The sequence below is a fragment of the Corythoichthys intestinalis genome, chromosome 1 (genome assembly GCF_030265065.1).
Source record: "Corythoichthys intestinalis isolate RoL2023-P3 chromosome 1, ASM3026506v1, whole genome shotgun sequence".
NCBI lineage: Eukaryota > Metazoa > Chordata > Actinopteri > Syngnathiformes > Syngnathidae > Corythoichthys > Corythoichthys intestinalis.
In genome coordinates this window covers 55,568,039-55,588,644 of record NC_080395.1, presented here as the reverse complement: position 1 = coordinate 55,588,644, position 20,606 = coordinate 55,568,039, and the positions used below count along the sequence as shown (strand labels likewise).

Sequence of the window (20,606 nt, the reverse complement as noted above, 5' to 3'; positions counted from 1 at the left end):
ATTACTGAGCGGACTTTGAACGCACCTTAGTTGTTAAAAAAGAAAAAAAAAGTTTTTCGAATTTGTTTTCACTTTCTAAAAGTTTTACACACACAAAAAAAAACTCATACATGCACATGGCTTAACCTTAAGGGTTAAATTATTTTAATTATTATTTTATTTTAAATTTAGCAGGACAGATGTGAATTTTATTGTCGTATATTTTGTATTAAAAATACATTGCTGATTAGTGCTGCATCGATTAATCGATTAACTCAAGGATTCAATTAGAAAAAAAACATTCAAATTAAATTTTATTGCTTCGAGTAATTGTTTAATTAAAGTGTGGTTGTAATGGTTTCTTTTGAAAGTGTTTGCATTTAGTTTTATTGCTTAGGGTGGATACACTGCCCTCCGGTCTGCCTCATTTCACATGACTGAATCCAACCGCCCACTGTTAAGACCAACATAAGCGAAGTTTTTGTTTGAGCTAATGTTTTTTTTAATGCATTCATAATTTAGTGTATAGATATATTTAGCTGTTTTTTTGTGGGAATATACAGTATGTCTGTACCATTTGTTAAGAGCAGTGTTAAAAAAAAAAAAAAAAGTTAGCATTTTATAGCATTTGTGATAGCGGACTTTTGCTATGTAAGTTAGCAAATTGTTCTTTTGTTGTACATAGATCCTTTTTTTCCCTATTTTTTTAAATACCGTTTGAGTTTTACGCACACAAAAGCGTTAAACAATAAATATTTTTAATAGCTGAAAATACAAATGCAACTTAACTGCAACAAACAGCTTGATGCAACGTCCGTTCCAGTGGGAACACAAGGCTCAGGAAGGCTATGCTTGCATGGAGGAGAGCTTGGAGAGGAATACTAGTAGCCCATTAATGGGTATACTTCAGGCCTAAAATTAGCGACCATAGTAGCTACCGGTACATCTTAAGATAATGTAGCTCTTATAGCAAAACTGAGAAGCATAAACACCCATACCCAAAGACATCAAGTTTAAATAGTTTTTAATTCTTCGGCCATTCAATGTTTTTTAGGGCCTGAATTTTGACAAAATTCATTTAATGACTTTTAACGCTTTTCAATGACCCACATAAACCCTATACTGGGTATTTTCTTAGGATACAGCAAAGTAAAAACGTTTTTATAAACCTTCGGTATTATGGAACTACGTACAGTGTCAACACAGCTAATTAAGAATACACATGTCGCCGAATTGAAGTATCATAGTTGTCTTTTATTATGAAACGTGCTATTCATACAAATCAGACTTGGCACATATATAAAGATTTGTACCCTCAGAGAACATTAAAAAAGGCTTGATGCATGAATAAACTTAATAATTTTACAACTATTAGCGAGTGATTCGACTTCCACAGGTCAAAAAGGCAGCAGGCATTACAAAAAGCCAAAAATATCAAGACATTGCTTTTTTTGGTCCATTCACTGGAGTGGTTTTACTTCAAAATGAGCTTTTAGATCAGTTAGAAAAATAAATAGACTGTGCTTTTTGGTCCAAAGCCACTTGTTCCACACTTGAGCATTACACCATGTCCGTGGGTCTGAACAAGTGCTGGTCACGGCCCGGTGGAAACTGCTGCGTCCAGTCGATGATGGCCGGTTTGAAGAGGCCGCAGCATCGCAGCTTGAAGAAGGACGCCAGGTTCCGCACAACTCCCAAACTATGGCGAGACGGCGTGTAATTATAAATGCAAAATTAATACCGCCACGGGGTCAAAATCAGTAAACAGTAACTTAATGACAACTTACTTGTACGGATTTTGGGACAAGGACAAGGTTTGTCCATGTTTTCTTGCATGCATTAACAAGCTCATCCTCTCAGCTGTAGTCAGTCCGAGGAAGGCGATCTGGACCAAAATGTATAAAGCGTTGTGAAATGCGCCAGACTGAGCTGTACGATGACATCTTGACGTGCCTCACCTGGTAAAGCTGCAGGAGCAGGATGAAGCTGGACCAGCAGGTGTGGTACAAGGCCAACAAGAAGACGCACAGCAACCACGGAGAGCAGTCGACCACTGCAAAGGCTACTGCCACCACACCGTGCCCCTCAATACGCGGCATGCAGTGTGTCGACCAGTCTGGGAACAAAAGCACAAAGGCCATTGGTGATCCGCGACAACCTGCTGACATTGAATCCCCCGCTTATACATGGTTCCCTATTGACAAATATTTTTATATGGAACCACGACCTCTACCTGTTGCTTGAAAAACACATATTATCAGTTTTTGAGCTCTGTCTAAAACACCCTAAGGTGGCAAAGAGAAATGGTCAAATTAACCCTTAAGGTCCTGAGCCTTTTTGGCACCCTTTTGCCAGCATTAACAAACTTTTTATTTTGTCTTTACAGTCCCTGACAAAAGTCTTGTAGCATAAGGACATAGTGACTTAAAATGTTTCATTCTTACAATAAAAGGTTAATTTTAATGTCAAGGGCTTTCACATAACAGCAACTGCAAAATGAAAGAGTCAAAAAGTAGTGTGAAGTACAGGGCTTGGTAAAGCCCATAACATGTTTTTGAAAGGACAAAAGTCTTGTAATATACAAAAAAAGTATAATTTCTACCATAAATTATTTTGAAAATACAAATATGTTACAATAAGATCAGAACATAAAGTCTAGGTGTCTTGGGGGGGAAGAAACATTAATATCATGTGACTCCCTGAGCTTGGAGAACATCCATTAATCTTAGCAATGACTAAACTTAGTGATGAAGTCGTTTGGAATGGCAAAGAAAGCAGTCTTGCAGGACTCTCAAGAGTTCATCAATTCTTTGGTTTCATCTTCAAAATCTCCTCCTTCATCTTACCCCCAGACGTGCTCAAAAATATTCATGTCTAATGACTGGGCTGGCCAGCCCTGGAGCACCTTAACCTTCTTTGCCTTCAGGAACTTTGATGTAGAGGCTGAACTATGAGAGTGAGTACAATCCTGCTGATTAATTTGCTCTATGCGCCTATGGTATATTTTTTTCTCAGCACGTCGTCATGTATATGAACTGCTATTTTTACACTCTGAACAATTGCATTACCATATTAGGTCAAAAAATACACCAAAATCATCAAATTGCGACTGGAGAAATATACAGAAAGGAAGCATCAGAAGTCTTGTCCCAAGTACATGAGTGCCCTCGAGTGCACAATCATGATCAACATTTTCTACCATCATAAAACGATTATATGGCCGGTTTCCATGGTCTATTGGTGCCAAATAAAACTGGGACAGTTTGAAACCAACACTTTGCGTAATGTTGATGTCTGCTCGATGTGTGAATTTTTTTTTTTAATGACACTTTGAAGAAACTACATGATTGATTACGCTGGCGTGATCTCAGGACTCAGAGGGTTAATGACACATCGTGATGTATTGTGCCCTTCCAAATGTTTTGCGATCCCACAAAAACTGTACTGCTTGGTGGAAACAGGAAAGCAAGAGTGTGATATCGTGACTGTGCAGTCAATGACTCACACACAAGACAGCCGTAGAACATCCAGATGCCCATTAGTAAAAGAGAGAGCACGAAGAGGACAAAGTAAAGATGGTTCCTAGCACCTACAACATAGAAAAAAATTTTTTTTTAGTCAAACTGTATTCACTTGAGAAATTCCACATGAAGCTGATTTCTATTTAGAAAGAACAATTTCAGCTACATTTCTTCACAACACGATCAGGATTCTACTATTCTTCACTGGAAACACTTCAGAGGCTCCAACGCTGATAAATATCAGACATCAGGGGTACATGGACTACAGCAGGGTTTCCAAACTATTTTGCAAAGGGCAGTAGTGGATGGAGGATTTAATTTCAACCGAAGGAGTGCTTTTCACAAATTTGGTGTTACAAGTGCAGTTGACTGTAGTCAGGTAGTGCTAGTTTCAGAAGAAACCTCGCTGGTTAATGGTCTGCACTGGGCCAGTTGGAACAAAAGGACCCACAGCAGGTGTTGGTGTTGAGGTGTTGGTCTATAACTGGCATTACTCTTTATTATCATTGACCTAATTTAATTTCAATTTATTCACAAGTCATCTGAAAATACAACACATCATGTATACAAACAGGTAAATGTTATACAATTAGATGTGTGGAAGGGACAATCCAAGGAAGTTACTTAAAGCTTTTAGTAGGGGCCCAGTTTACCACAAATATAAGATACTGGCCAGATATCTCCACAGACATGGAGAAAACAACACACAGATACACAATTAACCATAGACATTCTCAGTATCCTGATTACATTGGATTTGATGTCACGTACAGTAGTCGAGTTAACCCTTAAACATAAATGAGTTTTTTTCTTGAATATGAAGATGGAATGTGACATTTTTAGCATTTCATCAAGTTCATTCCAAATATGTGGTCCTCTGCACACGATGCTAAAGCTTGTACAATTTTGTTTTACTTATTGTTATTATTATTATTTTAGATGGAAGCAGTCGTTTGGCCAAAAGTTTTCATCTGTAAGCAAATTATTGAGGTACGAATACAGTCAATGACTGTAGGAACGAACTGTCTTCTTCAGACTTCCCAAAAAGCAGTGGTTTAGCAAATATTGAACAATTTATTACCAAATAAACAAACAAAATAAGTCTTTAAGCTATTCAACTCACAGTCCAGTTTTTCTGTCAAACTAAATATGAATCAAAGAGAAGAAACAAAAGACTTTTGTGAGGCTACCATGCTACTGTCACAAAAGCCTAAAGTGTGCCATACCAATGCAGGTGTTTGTCCAGACAGAGTGATGGTCCTGCTTCGCTACACAGGCGTCACATCTCTGGCAGTGGCTTGCTCGAACTGGTTTCTTTATCTGAGATATTCAGAGCATTGACAACATGTACAGGTTGTACTGCTCTGGTGATTGAGTAATCATGTCAAAACCTCACCATGCAGGAAGTGCAGAATATACTGGGGTCGAGGCAGCCGGCCTCAGCCAACACCAACACATTCTGTAGAGGCAAAAAAACACAAAGCATAACAGTGTTGTTCATTGAAGAGTGGCATCCTCAAAAACAACAAACGCGAACCATTTTCTTCTCCTCTTCAGTTGCCTTGACAAAGCCAGGGTCAGTCCTGCAGGCACGGAGGTAGTAGTAGAGCAGAGCGGTCGCGTTCAACGTGAAAAGAACTTGGACTGTGACGCTATGGCCATGTTGGCTCAAAGTTGAGGAAAAAAAAATCAATCAGCACTGATCACAATAAAAGACTAAATTGTCTTTTAGGGTTATAAAACATTTTACCGCAAGTACCACTTTAAAAAGTACTTGGCTTTCCTAGCATCGCCATCAAAGCCAAGTTGAGTAGGCCTAAAATAAGGTAGAGAATTTTATTTTATACGCAACAATATAAGCATTAACACTGTGATTTTTTTTTTTTTTTTGGTTGTGGGAAAACATGGTAACATACTTAAGGATTGCATTAAATGGTATTACACTTGGGAGACAATTGTAAAAATTAAAAACATGTATCTTTTGTAGTTTGTTGAATAGTACTAAACCGTACTTGATAAATGACTGTACTGGAAAAGAAAAATGTAATTTGAACATTTAATTCAGACGATCCTTCTTATACTATTAGAGGGAGCAGCGTACCAGAACCACTGCTCTACTGCAACTGCAAACAAAAAGGATATCAGGTAGGAACCAGAGGCACCACGTGACAAGCATCCAGAAGATGGAGGCCATGAGAGTTGTCGCCGGTAGAAGTGACTGAAATACTTCTTTGGGGAAATTCCTGTTGAGACACAAACAGAAGGAAATTCTTACAAAACCTATTGGCGGCAATAGACTGAAAGCGATCATATGATCGCTTCCAGCCCCTCTCATTCAAAAAGGATTGAACGTCCATGGCTATCAATGACAGCCAAAGAGTTAAGCTATGTGAGCTCACGAGAGATTCATAAAGCAAAACAAAAAATAAAATTCCCAAAGCAAAATATACATGAGCGACTCATATTTTGAATTGTCTTTACTGTTTTTTTTTTTTTTTCAATTTATTACAATTTGTTTAAATTTTATGAAGTTTTAATGATTTTATTTTTTTATTTAATTTATGGGTTTTTATTTGCGTTTTTTTAAATTACTATTTAAATTATAGATTTTTTTCCCTAAAATTTATCTGTCAATTAATTGATTTATTCATTTTAACGATATATATACAGTAAATAACATATATTACTGTATTGCCCATCGCAAAATAGGTGCGACAACACAAATATGACAATTGGATGTCAAATGGGTAACCTGGCACGCCAGATTGTATCTTAAATACATCCGCTATGAATATGTTTCACAATCAATCTGGGAAAGATCCAATAGAGACCGGTTTTATGGGAGGAACCTTCAAAAAGAATAAACGGCTGCTGATTGACGATGGCGCTTGACGTCACAATCGCAAAAACTTGTCAAAAAAGCTTTCAGTGATTTTCTTTCCTCTTTTAATGGGAAAATTATGTCATTTCTGAAAAAAATTTGCATTCCGCCAGAGTATTCAAGCAGATAGTCAATTCCAGTCACGTCTGCAGCCTTCCCCTTTCCCCTGATTAGCTTGCCATCATGAGGCGTCCAATCCACATTAAGCCACAATGTGATGCATTGGTTTGCGGAAGAGCAAAAACATTGTTTCATGTCAAAAAAAGCTTTATGTGACGTTTTTCTCTCTTCTTTTAATAAAGGAATTAAGTAGATTTCTGAAAAAACTTTAGAAATTGAGCTATCTATAAGAACCATTTTACACTCCGACATTTTATTCAACTAGATAACTGCTTCCCGGTAAAATTTGCAGCTCCCGCCTCTTTCTCCTGATTGGCTCGGACATCAGATGACCGAGGAAGTGGTTGGAAAATTGACGTTTGCGAGATGGTACTGCATGATGAATCTGAATCAGGATGTACTGTCTTTTTTGCAAGTCTATTAAATGGGGGCCGCCAAAAAAAAAAAAAAAAGTCCCACGGGCTGCAAGTTTGAGCCCCCTTTCCCATATGAACGTCATGAAAATATTTAAGAAAAACAATTATATTTAGGAAAACAATTTGCGCATGAAAAGATTATTAAATTAATAAAACCAAATATTTGTCAATTCATTTCTTTGTGGGTAAAAAACAAGTACATTGTGAAGAAACTTCATAGACATAATTATGAGAGCAAATCGGTCTGAACCTTGTGGCCAAACTGATTGCACCGACCACGCATGCTAGCAGGATCGCTTTGAGCAACCATGAGTCTGTATTCATATCCAGTATGGCACCCAAGCAGCCAAACATGGCAGTGGACAGCAAAAATTGCAGGAACACCTAGAGGGAAAAAGCAAAAATGACATGACTAAAATGTATATACTGAAACAACAGAGCAGTGGTATGTTTGAAAAAGATATTTGTTCTTAAGAGTCTGCGTACCCTGTATTTGATGGCAATTCGTAAACAGCGTGAGTTGGCGTGGCTCCTCTCCTGTTTGGCTTGGTTGAGCACATAGATAAGCAGGGGGCTGTGCACCTGGTGAGCAAGGTCGAGAGGCGTGTGGCCCTGGGGGAAAGTTGGAAGAAAGGGAACATGAATATGAAATATACAAGGAAAACCAGTCGGAAAACTGGTTTGCTTGAGGAATCGGCAATCAGTAGTGGTCTGGTGACAGATAGACGAGCCCCCTTGTGGGGTTAATGCAAGAGAAAGCAGGGTGCTGAAATTTGCAAGAATGTAGGTTACAGTCTGGATCACCAATGGTAGTGGTCAGCGATTGCGATCGTTATGTGTGGGCTCTTTGAACAGAAAGGGCTGATGTCACGTCCACTGGAGATTTAGCGATTTAACTCTTTTTCAGTTTCTAGCACTGCTGCCATTCATATTTTTTTTTTAACACGAACCTTCAAAAAATATGTTTTTCCCAAATACAGCATGACGAAATGCATGAATATTGATGTGTTCCAGTGTGTACATCCTCAACTCTAAAGTGATTTTATTTTTTTTTCTTTTAACCTGCCCTGCTGAGCTGCTTAGACAGGGAGAATAGGAATATGAGTGTCCTTGTGGTTTGAACAGTTTTAGTACATCACAATGGAGTTTGATATACTACCATTATGGTTGTTCATTCTGTTTCATTCATGAGGAGTAAAGCAGCGAACAGGAAGGGGTTCAGGGAGGACAGGAAGATGGAACGGGAAGAACAAACAACAACAAAAATTACATTATTGACCGCCTATGCTAGCTGTGAACATAGCGGTGCTATCTTTACCTATATTTACCCGCAGACACCATGTGTGTGTGTGTGTGTGTGTGGGGGGGGGGGGGGGGGGGACTGATAAGAGAGGAGAAAGAGGAGGGAAGTTAAGTTGAAACGAGACGTGATTAGGCGGGGTGGAGCGTACACAATTCCAGGAATGTAAGGTGGGGAGCTTAGTATTATGTAAACCACCTTTATGTGTGTGTATGTTGACATCCTATTTTATGCTACCTGATCGCTATTCCTGGCAGCGACAATGTCTCTACCTGACTGTGTCTAATTGCACCCAGTCATTTTTCTCTCACTCTCCCATGAAACCCACTGGGCAGGCAAAAGGCTCACGTTGGTGTTTTGGAGATCCAAACTCGCTCCAGCCTTCAGCAGGACATCTGCAGCGTCTACGTTCCCCGCCAGCACAGCACAGTGAAGCGGAGTGTTCCTGTTCACTTTGTCCATTGCGCTGACCGAGGCATTGTTTTTGATCAGAAAGCTGGTAGGCTCAGGCCTGTAACATAAAAACAAAAGTGTTTTTCTTTTTAATATCCCTTTTTAAGAATCACTTTGAATTGTTGGGCAATTACAATCGATCAGCTTTTCTAGAAGTGGTCAACCTAAGTATTTGGGCATTTGGACATGATATTTTCACCCATTTTTTATACAATTTTCCTTATTAGGGTCAGAGATCAGCTGGAGTCAGCTGACTTTGAGCAAGAAGCAGGTTGAGAAACAACTATCCACATTTATGGACAATTTAGTCTTCATTAAACCTAAAATGCATGTTTTAGCATGTTTCTCTTGTTAGGATGTTTTAAATATTAAAATTAAAGATTTAGGCTGTTCAGAAGTTCGAGGTCGCATGTTTTAGCATGTTTCTCTTGTTAGGATGTTTTAAATATTAGAATTAAAGATTTAGGCTGTTCGCAAGTTCGAGGTACACCCCAATACATGGAACTGAATCGGTTAATTAGAAAGGTCAGTTTGTGAATTATTTGCACAAAGTGTTAGTGTACCCAATAATCTTCTGGGCTGCTAACATCAGGGGAGATTGTCCATTGCAGTCAGGTAAGTCAACTTCCTGGTAGGAGAATGACAAAAATGTAAAACATGACTAAGCATAAAAAGTGCCGTAGACCAAAGTGTAACGTATATATTGCGTCTCGTCTCTAACCTGTCCCTTGGCCATAAGATAAGCTGCTATGGCCATGTGTTGGAAGAGAATGGCGAGGTGAAGAGCACGATAACCTTCGCCGTCTGCAATGGAGGGATCTGCTCCGTACCTTATCAGCTGAATTACCATGGGAAGGTGGCCCTGCCTGATCACACACACACACAAAAAAAAAGTGCTTTACAGAACAAAGACAAAAAAACAAAAACTGGACATAATGCCACAATCTAATATTACCAAAATTGTTATTAATTGATATTTGCCCAATAATTTGCAAACAGTGGGGACTAAAATGCAAACTAATTCAGATGATACTACCTTACAGCCCAATGAAGTGGTGTAGAGTTTAGGTCTCCTCCGAGCTGGTCAACTATTGCTCCTTTAGAAATGTAGTACCTACAAAAACACAAGAAATCCAGGGATAAAATTAGCCATTGTACAAAAATCCATCTTCTACAAACTCTAAATGCAGTCATGCTAGTTTGCTTACTGATTTGACATCTGTGATTATTTTAAATATCATGCCAACCTGACAGAAGACAAAAGAAAACAAAAAAACCCTGCGCATCTTCATACTTCACCAGCTCCAAGCGATTGTTTATAGCCGCCCAGTGCAACAGAGAAACATTCTCCTTGTCCAGCTGCTTGACATCATATCCAGCTTCCACCAGCTCCTTACACCGGTCCAAGATGCCGAACCTTTGGGAAGCACAACATACTCATCAATGATGTCCTCAAAAATCACTGAAACTTACTCAGAAGGTGAAAAACTCAACATTGCGAAGCGAGCATAAGAGTAATATTATTAAATGCATGAACTTTTTTTTTTAAAACCCTTTAAAACCGGACATGTTAGCGGCAACACATTACGCATATCATCTTTGAAACCTCGTCACGCTGTAAACTGGCTGGTCTCGTTTGAAAGTGCAGAAGTTGAGGTCCGCGCCCGTTTTTACTTGAAGTCAATCGACCATGTAAAACGAGAGATAATGTCAAATGAGTTTTATAGCTCTCATAAATAAACATTAAAACGCTGTATTGACCGTATGTTTATGTCCATATTTACATTATTTCTTGTCCGTTTTCAAAACGGAAAGCACCACAAAAAACTACATATCCCAGGAGTCATTGTGCGTTCACAAAGGAATAAATATTATAAAAATATAAATATTTTTATTAAATATTTTTTTCCCAATGCTATATTAGTTTCACAATCAATCTTTTCAATTTGTATATAGATATGTGTAATAATAACTGTAGATGAATGATACCATTTATAGTAGTTGTGGGAGGGGGAGAAAAATATTTCCTCCTCATAAGGGCAGAAAATAATTCTGAAGCAAAGATCTAAGATACTATTGCTTAGATTTTATTGCTACTTTGTGTGGCCACAAGCGTGGCGTAGAAACAAATAATATTCAGTCCTCCCTGTACTCTTGAGGGGGAAAAGGAGAGGAATTGAAGAGGTGTTTGCTTCTCAAGGGAACATTTAAATGTTTCTTTTTAATTGCTTGTATACAATTAGTTGGGCCTCTAGAGTGCCTGCTTACTTATTAAGCATAATATTACAAAAGCAAGTGATTCTTATGAATCCAAAACTATAAATGTTTGTGAGCAATCCATCTGTTATTTTTTTAAAATGGCAAATACGATACCACTTTCACACTTGCTTTTTACACCCACAACTTTGCAGCCACGCTGAGGCCCTGTTCCCAGTCAAGTACTGGATGATAGGGGATTGTGATGATGACGTGCGCCCAGTGCAGTTTAAGATACGAAGCAAACACCAGCGAGTCCATATCTCAGTTCCAATTGTTTATTTTGCTGGCATCTTGTAACTTAACTCAAAAGCACTTCTTCCAAATAAAAGAAGCAAACCAAAAGACACAAAAACGTATTCACAACCAAACAAACAAAATGAGTACATTCCTTTCTTGCCGTTACACTAATCCACAGTCAAAAACTGCTTGCCCTCCTAACTACCAACACCTGGCTGACTCCAGGTCAGTAGAGAGACACAACTTACAGCCCCAAGTGGCAAGGAGTAAAATTACAAATGATAACACACATCAGGAATATGGCTCTTACAGCCATTATCATTAGCAGTGCCGGTGTTCTGACAAATTTTGCAACCCATCAAAAATTGCTACCTTGCGGTTTTGCGCATGTGCGTAACATTAAAAATGGCCGCGAATGCAGCGATTCCAAAGTAAACACTACAAACTTTCTTTAAAGAAAGGAATATTTACTTAAGTTTGATCATGTAAAGACATGTACAAAAGTTCTCAGACACATCCTACCATGTTAGCTTCACACAGCAACTGTAACCCGCGCTCTCACTGTTAACGACTTCGCCGTGTCGTTAAGTATTAGTTTACGCCATTTTTGTGTTGCGCATGTATGTTTATGATGCATATAGTTTAGTTAGCACCTTTGGATAACATTGAGAGTCCAACTGAATGTAAAAGATGGCTTTTTCAGCGCCACAAAAGCTTTGGGAGCAAAATTTTATAAGGGAGCTAATTTTGACAGAACACCGGATTACACTGTGTTCTCTGTGCGGGGAGGGTGAGATTACGTCAATTTTGGTCAGCATCGGAAACAAAATAAACCACACATTTCCAAAGATTGACTGTCTCTTCCTTGGCTCTAATATCCAGTCGTAATTTAATTTTGTTGTGATTCTACTTTAATTTTGCCATAGTTCCAGTTTGCCATGTTGATAATTGCGATGTTTGTTTACTGCTTTTCGTCTTACTGCAAAGAAAGAGGAAATGACGATCGGCCCGTCAGGATATTTACGTCATCAGCCTGCGTGCTGTGACCCGAGAATTACATGGCTGCTTTCACACATGCCGTGTCCCTGGTAAATCTCGGACAGTATACCAGGACGCGAACCGGTTAATGTCGGTGTCAGACGACCTGGGAAATTGCTTTCAGATATTAGGGCTACTCTTTAAATCCCGGGATTTAACCGGAGATCAGTGTATGTCTGAAAGGGGCCCTAGAGTGATAAAATGGGGTGGCAATGCATTCACAAATCAGGTTTACTAAACAGAACAGTTTGGCTCTGCAGAGAATTTTTCTCATACTTCCTGATTGCGAAGGTTGAAATATTTAACAATATTCGGATCAAGCACCTGCAATTGGGTGGCAACCAGTTAAGGGAGTACCCTGCCTCCTGCTCACAGTTAACTGGGATAGGTTCCAGTAACCCCCACAACCCTTGTGAGGATAAGCAGTACAGAAGATGAATAATTGAAAGGCCAAGCACTGAGGAACTATTCTTATAAAAATAATTCATGACTTCAAATGATATTTGGAACTGAATGAGGTTTTAGAATAAATAACAAATAAACGCTTCCATTAATTGCAGTGACCGTATGATAAGACTTACTGTGATGCCTTCACTATGTCCCAGCTATTGCTGTCATCTAGGTGCGACCGTTTCTTTGGCTGTTGACTTAGGTCCATTGCATCATCTGTATTGTTGCCAAACTTTTCATGAAAACCGGGCACGAACGGGAGATCCATGCCGCTGAAGGCCGCTGCTCTCGGCCCGTGACTGTGAGAATGATCCGAATGTCCGTGGTGACAGCTGTCATGTGTATTACTCTGACTCTGCAACAATCCAATCACAAAAGAAGTGAAAAATGTTAATGTAGACAACATTTGGCTTTTCTTAGTAATGAGTCCAGCAACACTGATGCGTCACCGAGGCGCCACCTAATGAAAAGGAGGCGAGGTAGCAAGCGACGGCCGTTTGGTTTGTGCGAGCCACTTCATGAAATGTGCGGAATGAATTGAAAACTAGATTTAGAGCAAGCAATTGCGTTATTTCATCAACTCAAGAAAGAGGATGTGCCGGATTTGTCGTCATTTTCTTTGGATGGTTCGGCAAGTGAGAAGCGTGCTGTGACAGCAGTGCGAGGATGGAAGGAGGACCGATACCCCCTGAAAATGTGGGCTTTGTGACGTAGCCCGGTGTCTTGTCCCAGGATGAAACTGAGTGGCATGGCTGAAGAAACTGACCTGAACTGGTTTATGGTTCATATTTTTTTAAAATACTTTTTCTCAATCTGACATTTCTTTTTCCCTCAACCAATTTTTAAATTTGAAAATAGATGTGTGCGTTTGAGAAACTTGATAGTATGTATATGGCTTTGTTAAGGTGATGGGTGCAGTACCTAACCCACAAAGAGATATCCTCCAAACCCTTTTTGTGTTAGATGGTACATACTGTCATGTGAAAAAATTAGGACACCCAATTAAATATTCATATCTTTATTAAGAAGCATTCAAATATCAATGTCTGACCTTGTTTTTCTTTATCTCTGAAACAGAAAGTGATTTCATAGCAGGTAAACAACAAAAAATAACATTGTTTTACTCATGAAACCAAATCTATACACAAAACTGCATATTCTGAGGAAAAAGTTAGGACTCCCCACCATCAAAAACCCCCATTGGCTGAAATAACTTCAGTGAGACGCTTTTTGTAGTCATCTACCAGTCTTTGACATCAGTCTGAAGAAAGTTTGCCCCACTCTTCAATTCAGAATACAGAAGTGAGTGAAAACACCATGGTGAGATCAAAGAAGCTGTCTGAAGCCTTCAGAAAGAAGATTGTAGACGCTTATGAGTCTGGTAAGGGATTTCAAAAGATCTCAAAAGAATATAAAATCAGCCATTCCACTGTCCAGAAAATAGTCTACAAGTGTTGGACATTCCAAACAACTGCCAACATGCCCAGGTCTGGCCATCCAAGCAAGTTCACTCCAAGAGCAGACCACAAGATGCTATAAGAAGTCTCCCAAAATCCTAAAATCATCACGGGGCCTAGAGCAGGCTCTTGCTACTGTTGATGTGAAAGTGCATGCCTCTACAATCAGAAAAAGACTTCACAAGTTTAACCTTAATGGGAGGTGTGCAAAGAAAATGAAGGCCAGACTGAAGTTTACCAGAGTAAATGTAGACAAAGACCAGGACTTCTGGAATAATTTTCTTTGGACAGATGAATCTAAAATTGAATTATTTGGAAACCAGAACAGATTACATGTTTGGCGTAAACCCAATACAGCATTCCAGGAAAATAACCTCATACCAACTGTGAAGCATGTCATAGTTTGGGGATGCTTTGCTACAGCAGGACCTGGCCAGCTTACCATCATAGATTCCACCATGAATTCTATCGTTTATCAGAGGGTGCTTGAGGAACATGGGACATCTTCTGTAAAAAAAAATATAGCTGAAGCCAAACTGGACCCTGCAAAATGACAATGACCCAAAACATACCAGGAAAGGACTCGCTGAAAAGGAAGAAATGAGCCCTGGATTGGCCGAGCCAAAGCCCAGATCTTAATCCCATTAACGCATTTGCTCCCAGAAACGTATAAATACGTTCTATTTTTAAATACTTCATTGTCCCAAAAACGTATTCATACGTCTTTTGCGTTTTTTTTTTCCCAAGAAGAATCTATAGCTTGCGATCTAGCTGAGAAACAAAAAACAAAGCTCCAAACCCATCTTAAAGCAATAAAACTGGCCACTGGAGGGCAGTAGCGCATTTTGTAAAGACCCGCAACCCGATTCAACGGCAATGAAAGGCCAGGCAGCACGGTCGGAGCACTGGCGGCAGTATGCCAGGCGGCGGACAACCGAACAAAACCACCGAGAGGACGCCTGGAATGCCAGACTCTGGACGATGGAGCAAAACGACTGAGACCACCGTGCAGTGGGCTCGCCAAGCAGACCCCGCAGAGATTAAAAAATAATCCATCTTTGTGAGACAGACAACACTGAGGGAAAAGTTTACACGGCAGACACGGCGACAACGGCGTCATCTCGGCGAAAACAGGTGTCATCTCTCAGTAGTCATTTGTAAACAAATTTTTACTTTGGTATCAAAAGCTCTATTTGTCCTGTTCATTATGATATTTTGTAAAAGAAAAACATTATTCAGATGTTTGGGATGTAACTAATGCAAAAAAAAAAACTGCATTAAAGTCAAAGTTATGTTTGAAATGTATGCGTTTACAAAAAGCTCATTTTCTCCGTTTTTTCATCAGAAATTGGAAAATTGCTCAAACTAAGCTATTTTCTAATGCTGATTTCTAAAGAATAGAAAAAGATATGAACTTACTTTTTTTTCTGCTGAAAGAAGAGAGTCTAATCTTTCTTTTGGTGGGTTCCATGTTTATATAGCAATAGAACAGAATTTTCTGTGGGCCTTGCAAAATCAGTCAAAATCCAGAAAACATTTTTGTTGATAAATTTGGTTTAGTGAGTAAAATAATGTTAATTTTTGTTGTTTAGCTGCTATTAAATCACTGTCTTTTTTAGAGATAAAGAAAAACAGGATCATACATTGATACGTGAACATTTCTTAATAAAGAACTGAATATTTAATGAGGTGTCCTTATTTTTTCACATGACTTTATATTTTTCACAGTTGGTCTACAGCAGGGGTCCACAAATACAAATCTTGAAGGTCCACAATTGTTTTTTTCATACAAGCATGGGTCCATTTATTAATGTCGGTCAAGTTCCAGGCAGGTCGAAGGTGGTAAAGGTGGTTTTCATTTGACCAAACAAAAATACAAAGCACATTTTGATTAAATAAAAAAACATTAACAAAACATTGTCCTTACTTAGAATAAAAACATTTTTAAAAAATGCAAGTACAACGTTTACACATGTACACTAAATAATTGACAAGATCTGTCATTTAGGTGCAAACAATAACTATTGACAGTACACTTTGTAACTGTAAAACACTGCTGGACAAAAAAGAAAACATGTGCAAGTAGTACAGTACATGTACTGAACATAAATAACAAGCTCTGTCATTAAGGTGCAAACATAATAATTATTGACAGTAACTTTAACTGTAAAACACTGCTCAATGAGACAAATGGCATTTGGGGGTCACAAAGCTGTTTACTCACATCATCAGCCAGTACTTCATTGCGTCGTGTGGTTGATGACTCTGGGAGTGAGATTTGTTTGATTTTTGTTGTCATTTGTTGTCATTTGTTGTGTCATAGATTTAACAATAACCTTGCTTGACTCTTGATATGACTACTTAAATCTGTTAATTTCTTGCCTTCTCAATTCTGATTTGGAGGAAACTTCTCTTCAAAAGAGCTGTGCTCTTTAAAATAATGGTGTTTCACATTTTCACTTTTAACAGTGCAATTTTCTCCGTTTTTCTGTTTTTTTGAAAAGTGCCATTTGCTCTGGGTCCGCAGAGAGGTGTGCCGTGGTCCGGTTGTGGACCGCGGTCCGCTAACTGAGGACCCTATATAACCTGTTTTGACCACAGTACTGTATGTAGAAAGGACAAAAACACCTACGACCATACCTGCTGTTTCTGTTGAATTATCAAATATAAAACTATTGTCTCATTTTTTTTATGTCTATCAAAACAAGCTGAATAAATATGATGAAGCTTCAAAACAGGTCGTCGAGCATGTTTGGTTGTCAATGTGACATCAATATTACAAATTTCTACATTTTTTTTTTTTTTTTTGTCTTTTTGGGTCCAAAATGTTGATTATAATTGGTCATGGAAGAATAGATCAGTTAAACTTGTTATGGTGTCCTTAAAAAATGGACCCAACTAGCCCTATGTGAACATTTTTTTCTTTGAGGCAATATCAAAGGAATACAAAATCGGTAGTGATGCACGATAATACATTTTTCAACCGATACCGATAACCGATAATTTCCTCCTCAATCCAACCGATAACCGATAATGTCGAGCCGATAATTCTATTAAAAGATTTATGTAAAATTTTAAAGTACACACAAAAGAAAATATTAATGTGAAAAAATATAATTTATTGCTCTTTTTTTTCAACATAAAATATGAACAATTCGTCAATTCCAACATCTAAATAATGACAGATTTCCTGACATTGTGTAATGGTAAATTTTTAGCAACAATTACTTACAGAGTAAATACCTAAGTTGCACAAAAATGCCTTTAAAAGTAAGCCATTCCTAACATATATAACATTAATACACTGCAAAACACACCTCCTTAAAACTAGTCAGTTTTAAGTGTAAATCTATTGGAAATGAGTGAAATTGTCTGCCAGCGCTTCAAGTGTATGTCTCTCAGATTTTTTGGAAGAAAAATAGCTAGCTGAAAATAATCTTAACAGCCTTATTTTAAGCAAAACATTATTATACTTAATCCTAAAAAAAAACTTGGAAGAAGAAAAGATTTTGAATAATACTTGTGGCTACAGAATATTATTGTTGTTTCATTACAACAGGAATGTGCATATTTAAATTGATAAGTGTTAATAAGTGCCAATAAGTTTTGATTATCTACTGTGACTGTAATTGAGAAGATAAATAAGTTAAATTATTTTGAAAAGTGATTGCTAATGTTATATGCTTTGTTGCACACTGTGAAAATGATTAACTCAAAAGAGCGAGATGTCATGTACCCATTCTGCAGCGCTTTGTTTACTTTTGCGGCACTCACGACATTTGCGTTACAGCAGCTAAACTGATACACGGCAGTACTATTTGGATGGAGTTGGAGCTCGCATCTCCGTGCGTGTTGTTTTGTGCCTGAGTTTTGTTAAGCCGAAAATAAAGGCAGCGTTACAAAGTCATCTGACCGCTCGTCATTTTACAAACTGAATGCATAATTGACTGCCTGACTTCGTTTTCTCCATGTTTAAATTATCATCTAACCACTGTGCCGTCATGATAAGCTTGCTTACTGGACATCACTTTCCCAAATGTACGCGGTGAAAATGTGATTGGCATGTTTTTCATGAAGAATGGTGGTCGTATAAACTGCCTTATTTTTTTATCCAGGGCTTTGGCTCTCGGGTCATTTCGGTTAAAAAAAATCGTGTCTGGTCTCGGCGACGGCTACGTTCGTACCGGATGATCCGCCCACACCGGCCGGTACGCCGCGGCGTATTCGGGGCCTGGCTCTGCTCACACGCCGTGAGTGAACGCTCAAGAAACCGGGGTGTTCGCCGGAGGTCCTGAAGCCGGGGAACCGGACCGGCCAGAGCGGCGGGCTCCGTCGGAAGACGGCTAATTGCCGACTATCGGTCTCCAGTCGTGCCGGTGTTTAGCCTTAGATGTGAGTTTACCACCCGCCTTGGGCTGCTTTCCCAAACAACCCGACTCTGTATCGTCACAAGGCCCGTAGTTTAACTTAGTGTTTACAATAGCTTTAGCATTCCCGCTAGCAGCAGCCTCGTATTCGTTCCAAAAATCTTTGTGATGCAGTTTTAAATGGATGCTGGGTTAGTGGTTTTGAATGAGGACGCTTTCTTTCGGCCTCTTGGAACTTCTGTGGTACATGTTTCGCAGATGGCGAGAGCGTCATTCTTTTTAGTAACAGCCGCCATAATATTCAACTATTTCTTGTCGTGTAACTCCGCCTCCTCAACCCCTCCTCCCTCAGGGGCTTCAGAGAGGGGAGGGGTTGAGGAGGCGGCGTGCTGAACTCTTCGGTTGTGCACATTTGGAGGCTAAATCAAGTATATAATTATCGGATTGCATTATCGGTTGAATTTTTTTTATTATCTGGATTATCTGTGTGACGTCATAATTGCCATTATCGGCCGATAATTATCGGCGACCGATATTATCGTGTATCTTTAAAAATCGGACATAATAGGCCCGGGCCTTTAAGGGTTCATAGACACAAGCATTTTTCTATGTTGTTATGGTTGAAAAAATAATTCACATTAATAAGGCGGGACGGTGGGACAGTAACATGTTTAAAACTTCTCCGAATCAGGTGACTCAGATGCAAAAATATGCGATTGGGGCATCCCTACTTGTCAATATTTTGATTTAGTTTTAGACAGTACCATTTTCGGCCATCAATCCAACATTGTGCACCTTTAAGTCAACCAGGTTGCCTGTATGGGGTTTTTAACGTCCAGCGGGTGGCAATATTTAGTGACACAGTATTGAAACAGTATCAATACAGATTTGCAATGTGTCGGACCATTTCATGATGCCTCATCGACCCCATCCATCACCAGCTTTCCTACCTAGTAACCCTAGAGTAGAGTCATTTGGCTTTGGTTTAGTAAATGAATACTGGCAGATACTGACAAGCTCATTTGAGGGAAACGTCTCGTGTGCAATTCAGTCCTCAGGAAATGATGGTCCATCATTCAATTTAAGCCATAGTATGCGGAATATGCATTTGAATGGATTGTACACGTTCAATAGTGTCAGTCCCCTCCGACCAAAACTCGATAGTATGAGGAAGATGCCTTTGAACGTATTGTACACTTTAACTAGTGTCAGTCCCCTCCCACCCAACTTGTGTGTGAAACAGGTAACACTGCGAACCAAAATTAAACAAAAGATCTATGAGCAGAACCTACAGTCCAGAACGAGGAAGCAGTTTTGCGCACTAAAACGTCAATGTCAGTAAACTAGATAGCACACCTTTTTAATTAATGTGGTGCTACTAGCATGAGGTTAGCGAGCTGAAGCTAACACTGACAGTTGATTCTCGGGAAGGACAGGTTTTTCCGCCTTCATGATACCAGCCCACAAGCAGGAATGCGATGGTGACAAACAAAAATATGCTTAAAATAGTTATATTGTAACCTATAACCCGCAATGTAAGTCAAGGTAACACAAATTTGATATAAACAGACTTACTTTGCCCCCTTTGCTCCAGCCCATTTTGTTGTGAAAGGAATGATCACCGAAGAAAGTTCGTCCTGCTGGTCAGGCCAGAGTCAAGATTCTACTACCGTTCTGTACCTTTCGGAATAAAAGTAAAACACCGACAGCAATATTTTAGCCAACTACAGTATATTGCTTATGAATTTTTATGTTATAACGTTGGCTTGTTCCCCCCCCCCCCAATCACGTTTTACAATACGTTGAACAATGCCAAAAACTTTATAAATTTGAATTTAATTTATAAATGAATGAGTCTTTATTTCGAAAGCAGAATAACGTGTATTTTCCCCCCCAAATACGACTGCAAACTCATATTGATGCTGATGGAGTAGTTTACAATTGAACAGTATTTAGATGTCACAATCTGGCAGGATTAAAAAAACAACAACAACACACACACAATGTTGGTCACAATATGGCAGGATAAAAAAAAAACACAATGTTGGGCAAACACATTTTTACTTTCTGACCGCAAAAGGAAGAATGAAATAAGAAAACAACATGAAAGCCAACAAAATCTAACCAC

The 20,606-nt window shown here is 38.9% G+C and overlaps 1 protein-coding gene across 1 annotated transcript; it reads right to left on the bottom strand.

The window, feature by feature from the left end:
* Positions 1-1,206: 1,206 nt before the first annotated feature.
* zdhhc13 (zinc finger DHHC-type palmitoyltransferase 13) lies at positions 1,207-20,195 on the bottom strand. Its single transcript, XM_057853363.1, has 17 exons — positions 20,054-20,195; positions 12,786-13,009; positions 9,965-10,087; positions 9,707-9,784; positions 9,392-9,536; positions 9,234-9,298; positions 8,566-8,728; positions 7,404-7,529; positions 7,168-7,301; positions 5,643-5,743; positions 5,038-5,162; positions 4,897-4,959; positions 4,727-4,820; positions 3,485-3,568; positions 1,938-2,095; positions 1,767-1,864; positions 1,207-1,678 (listed from the first exon to the last, which is right to left on the bottom strand). The coding sequence occupies exons 1-17, from the start codon at positions 20,075-20,077 to the stop codon at positions 1,540-1,542; spliced, it is 1,944 nt and encodes a 647-aa protein (XP_057709346.1). The 5' UTR covers positions 20,078-20,195; the 3' UTR covers positions 1,207-1,539.
* Between the last annotated feature and the right edge of the window lie 411 nt (positions 20,196-20,606).

What these genes read in the sequence shown, in the direction of transcription:
- zdhhc13 (XM_057853363.1), bottom strand. Translation starts at nt 20,077, where the DNA reads ATGGGCTGGAGCAAAGGGGGCAAA. An exon ending in CCACTTCATTGGGCTGTAAG is followed by an intron (nt 9,537 to 9,706) that starts GTAGTATCATCT and finishes GTGTGTGATCAG; the next exon opens with GCAGGGCCACCTTCCCATGG. An exon ending in GCAATCAGTTTGGCCACAAG is followed by an intron (nt 5,744 to 7,167) that starts GTTCAGACCGAT and finishes GTGTCTCAACAG; the next exon opens with GAATTTCCCCAAAGAAGTAT.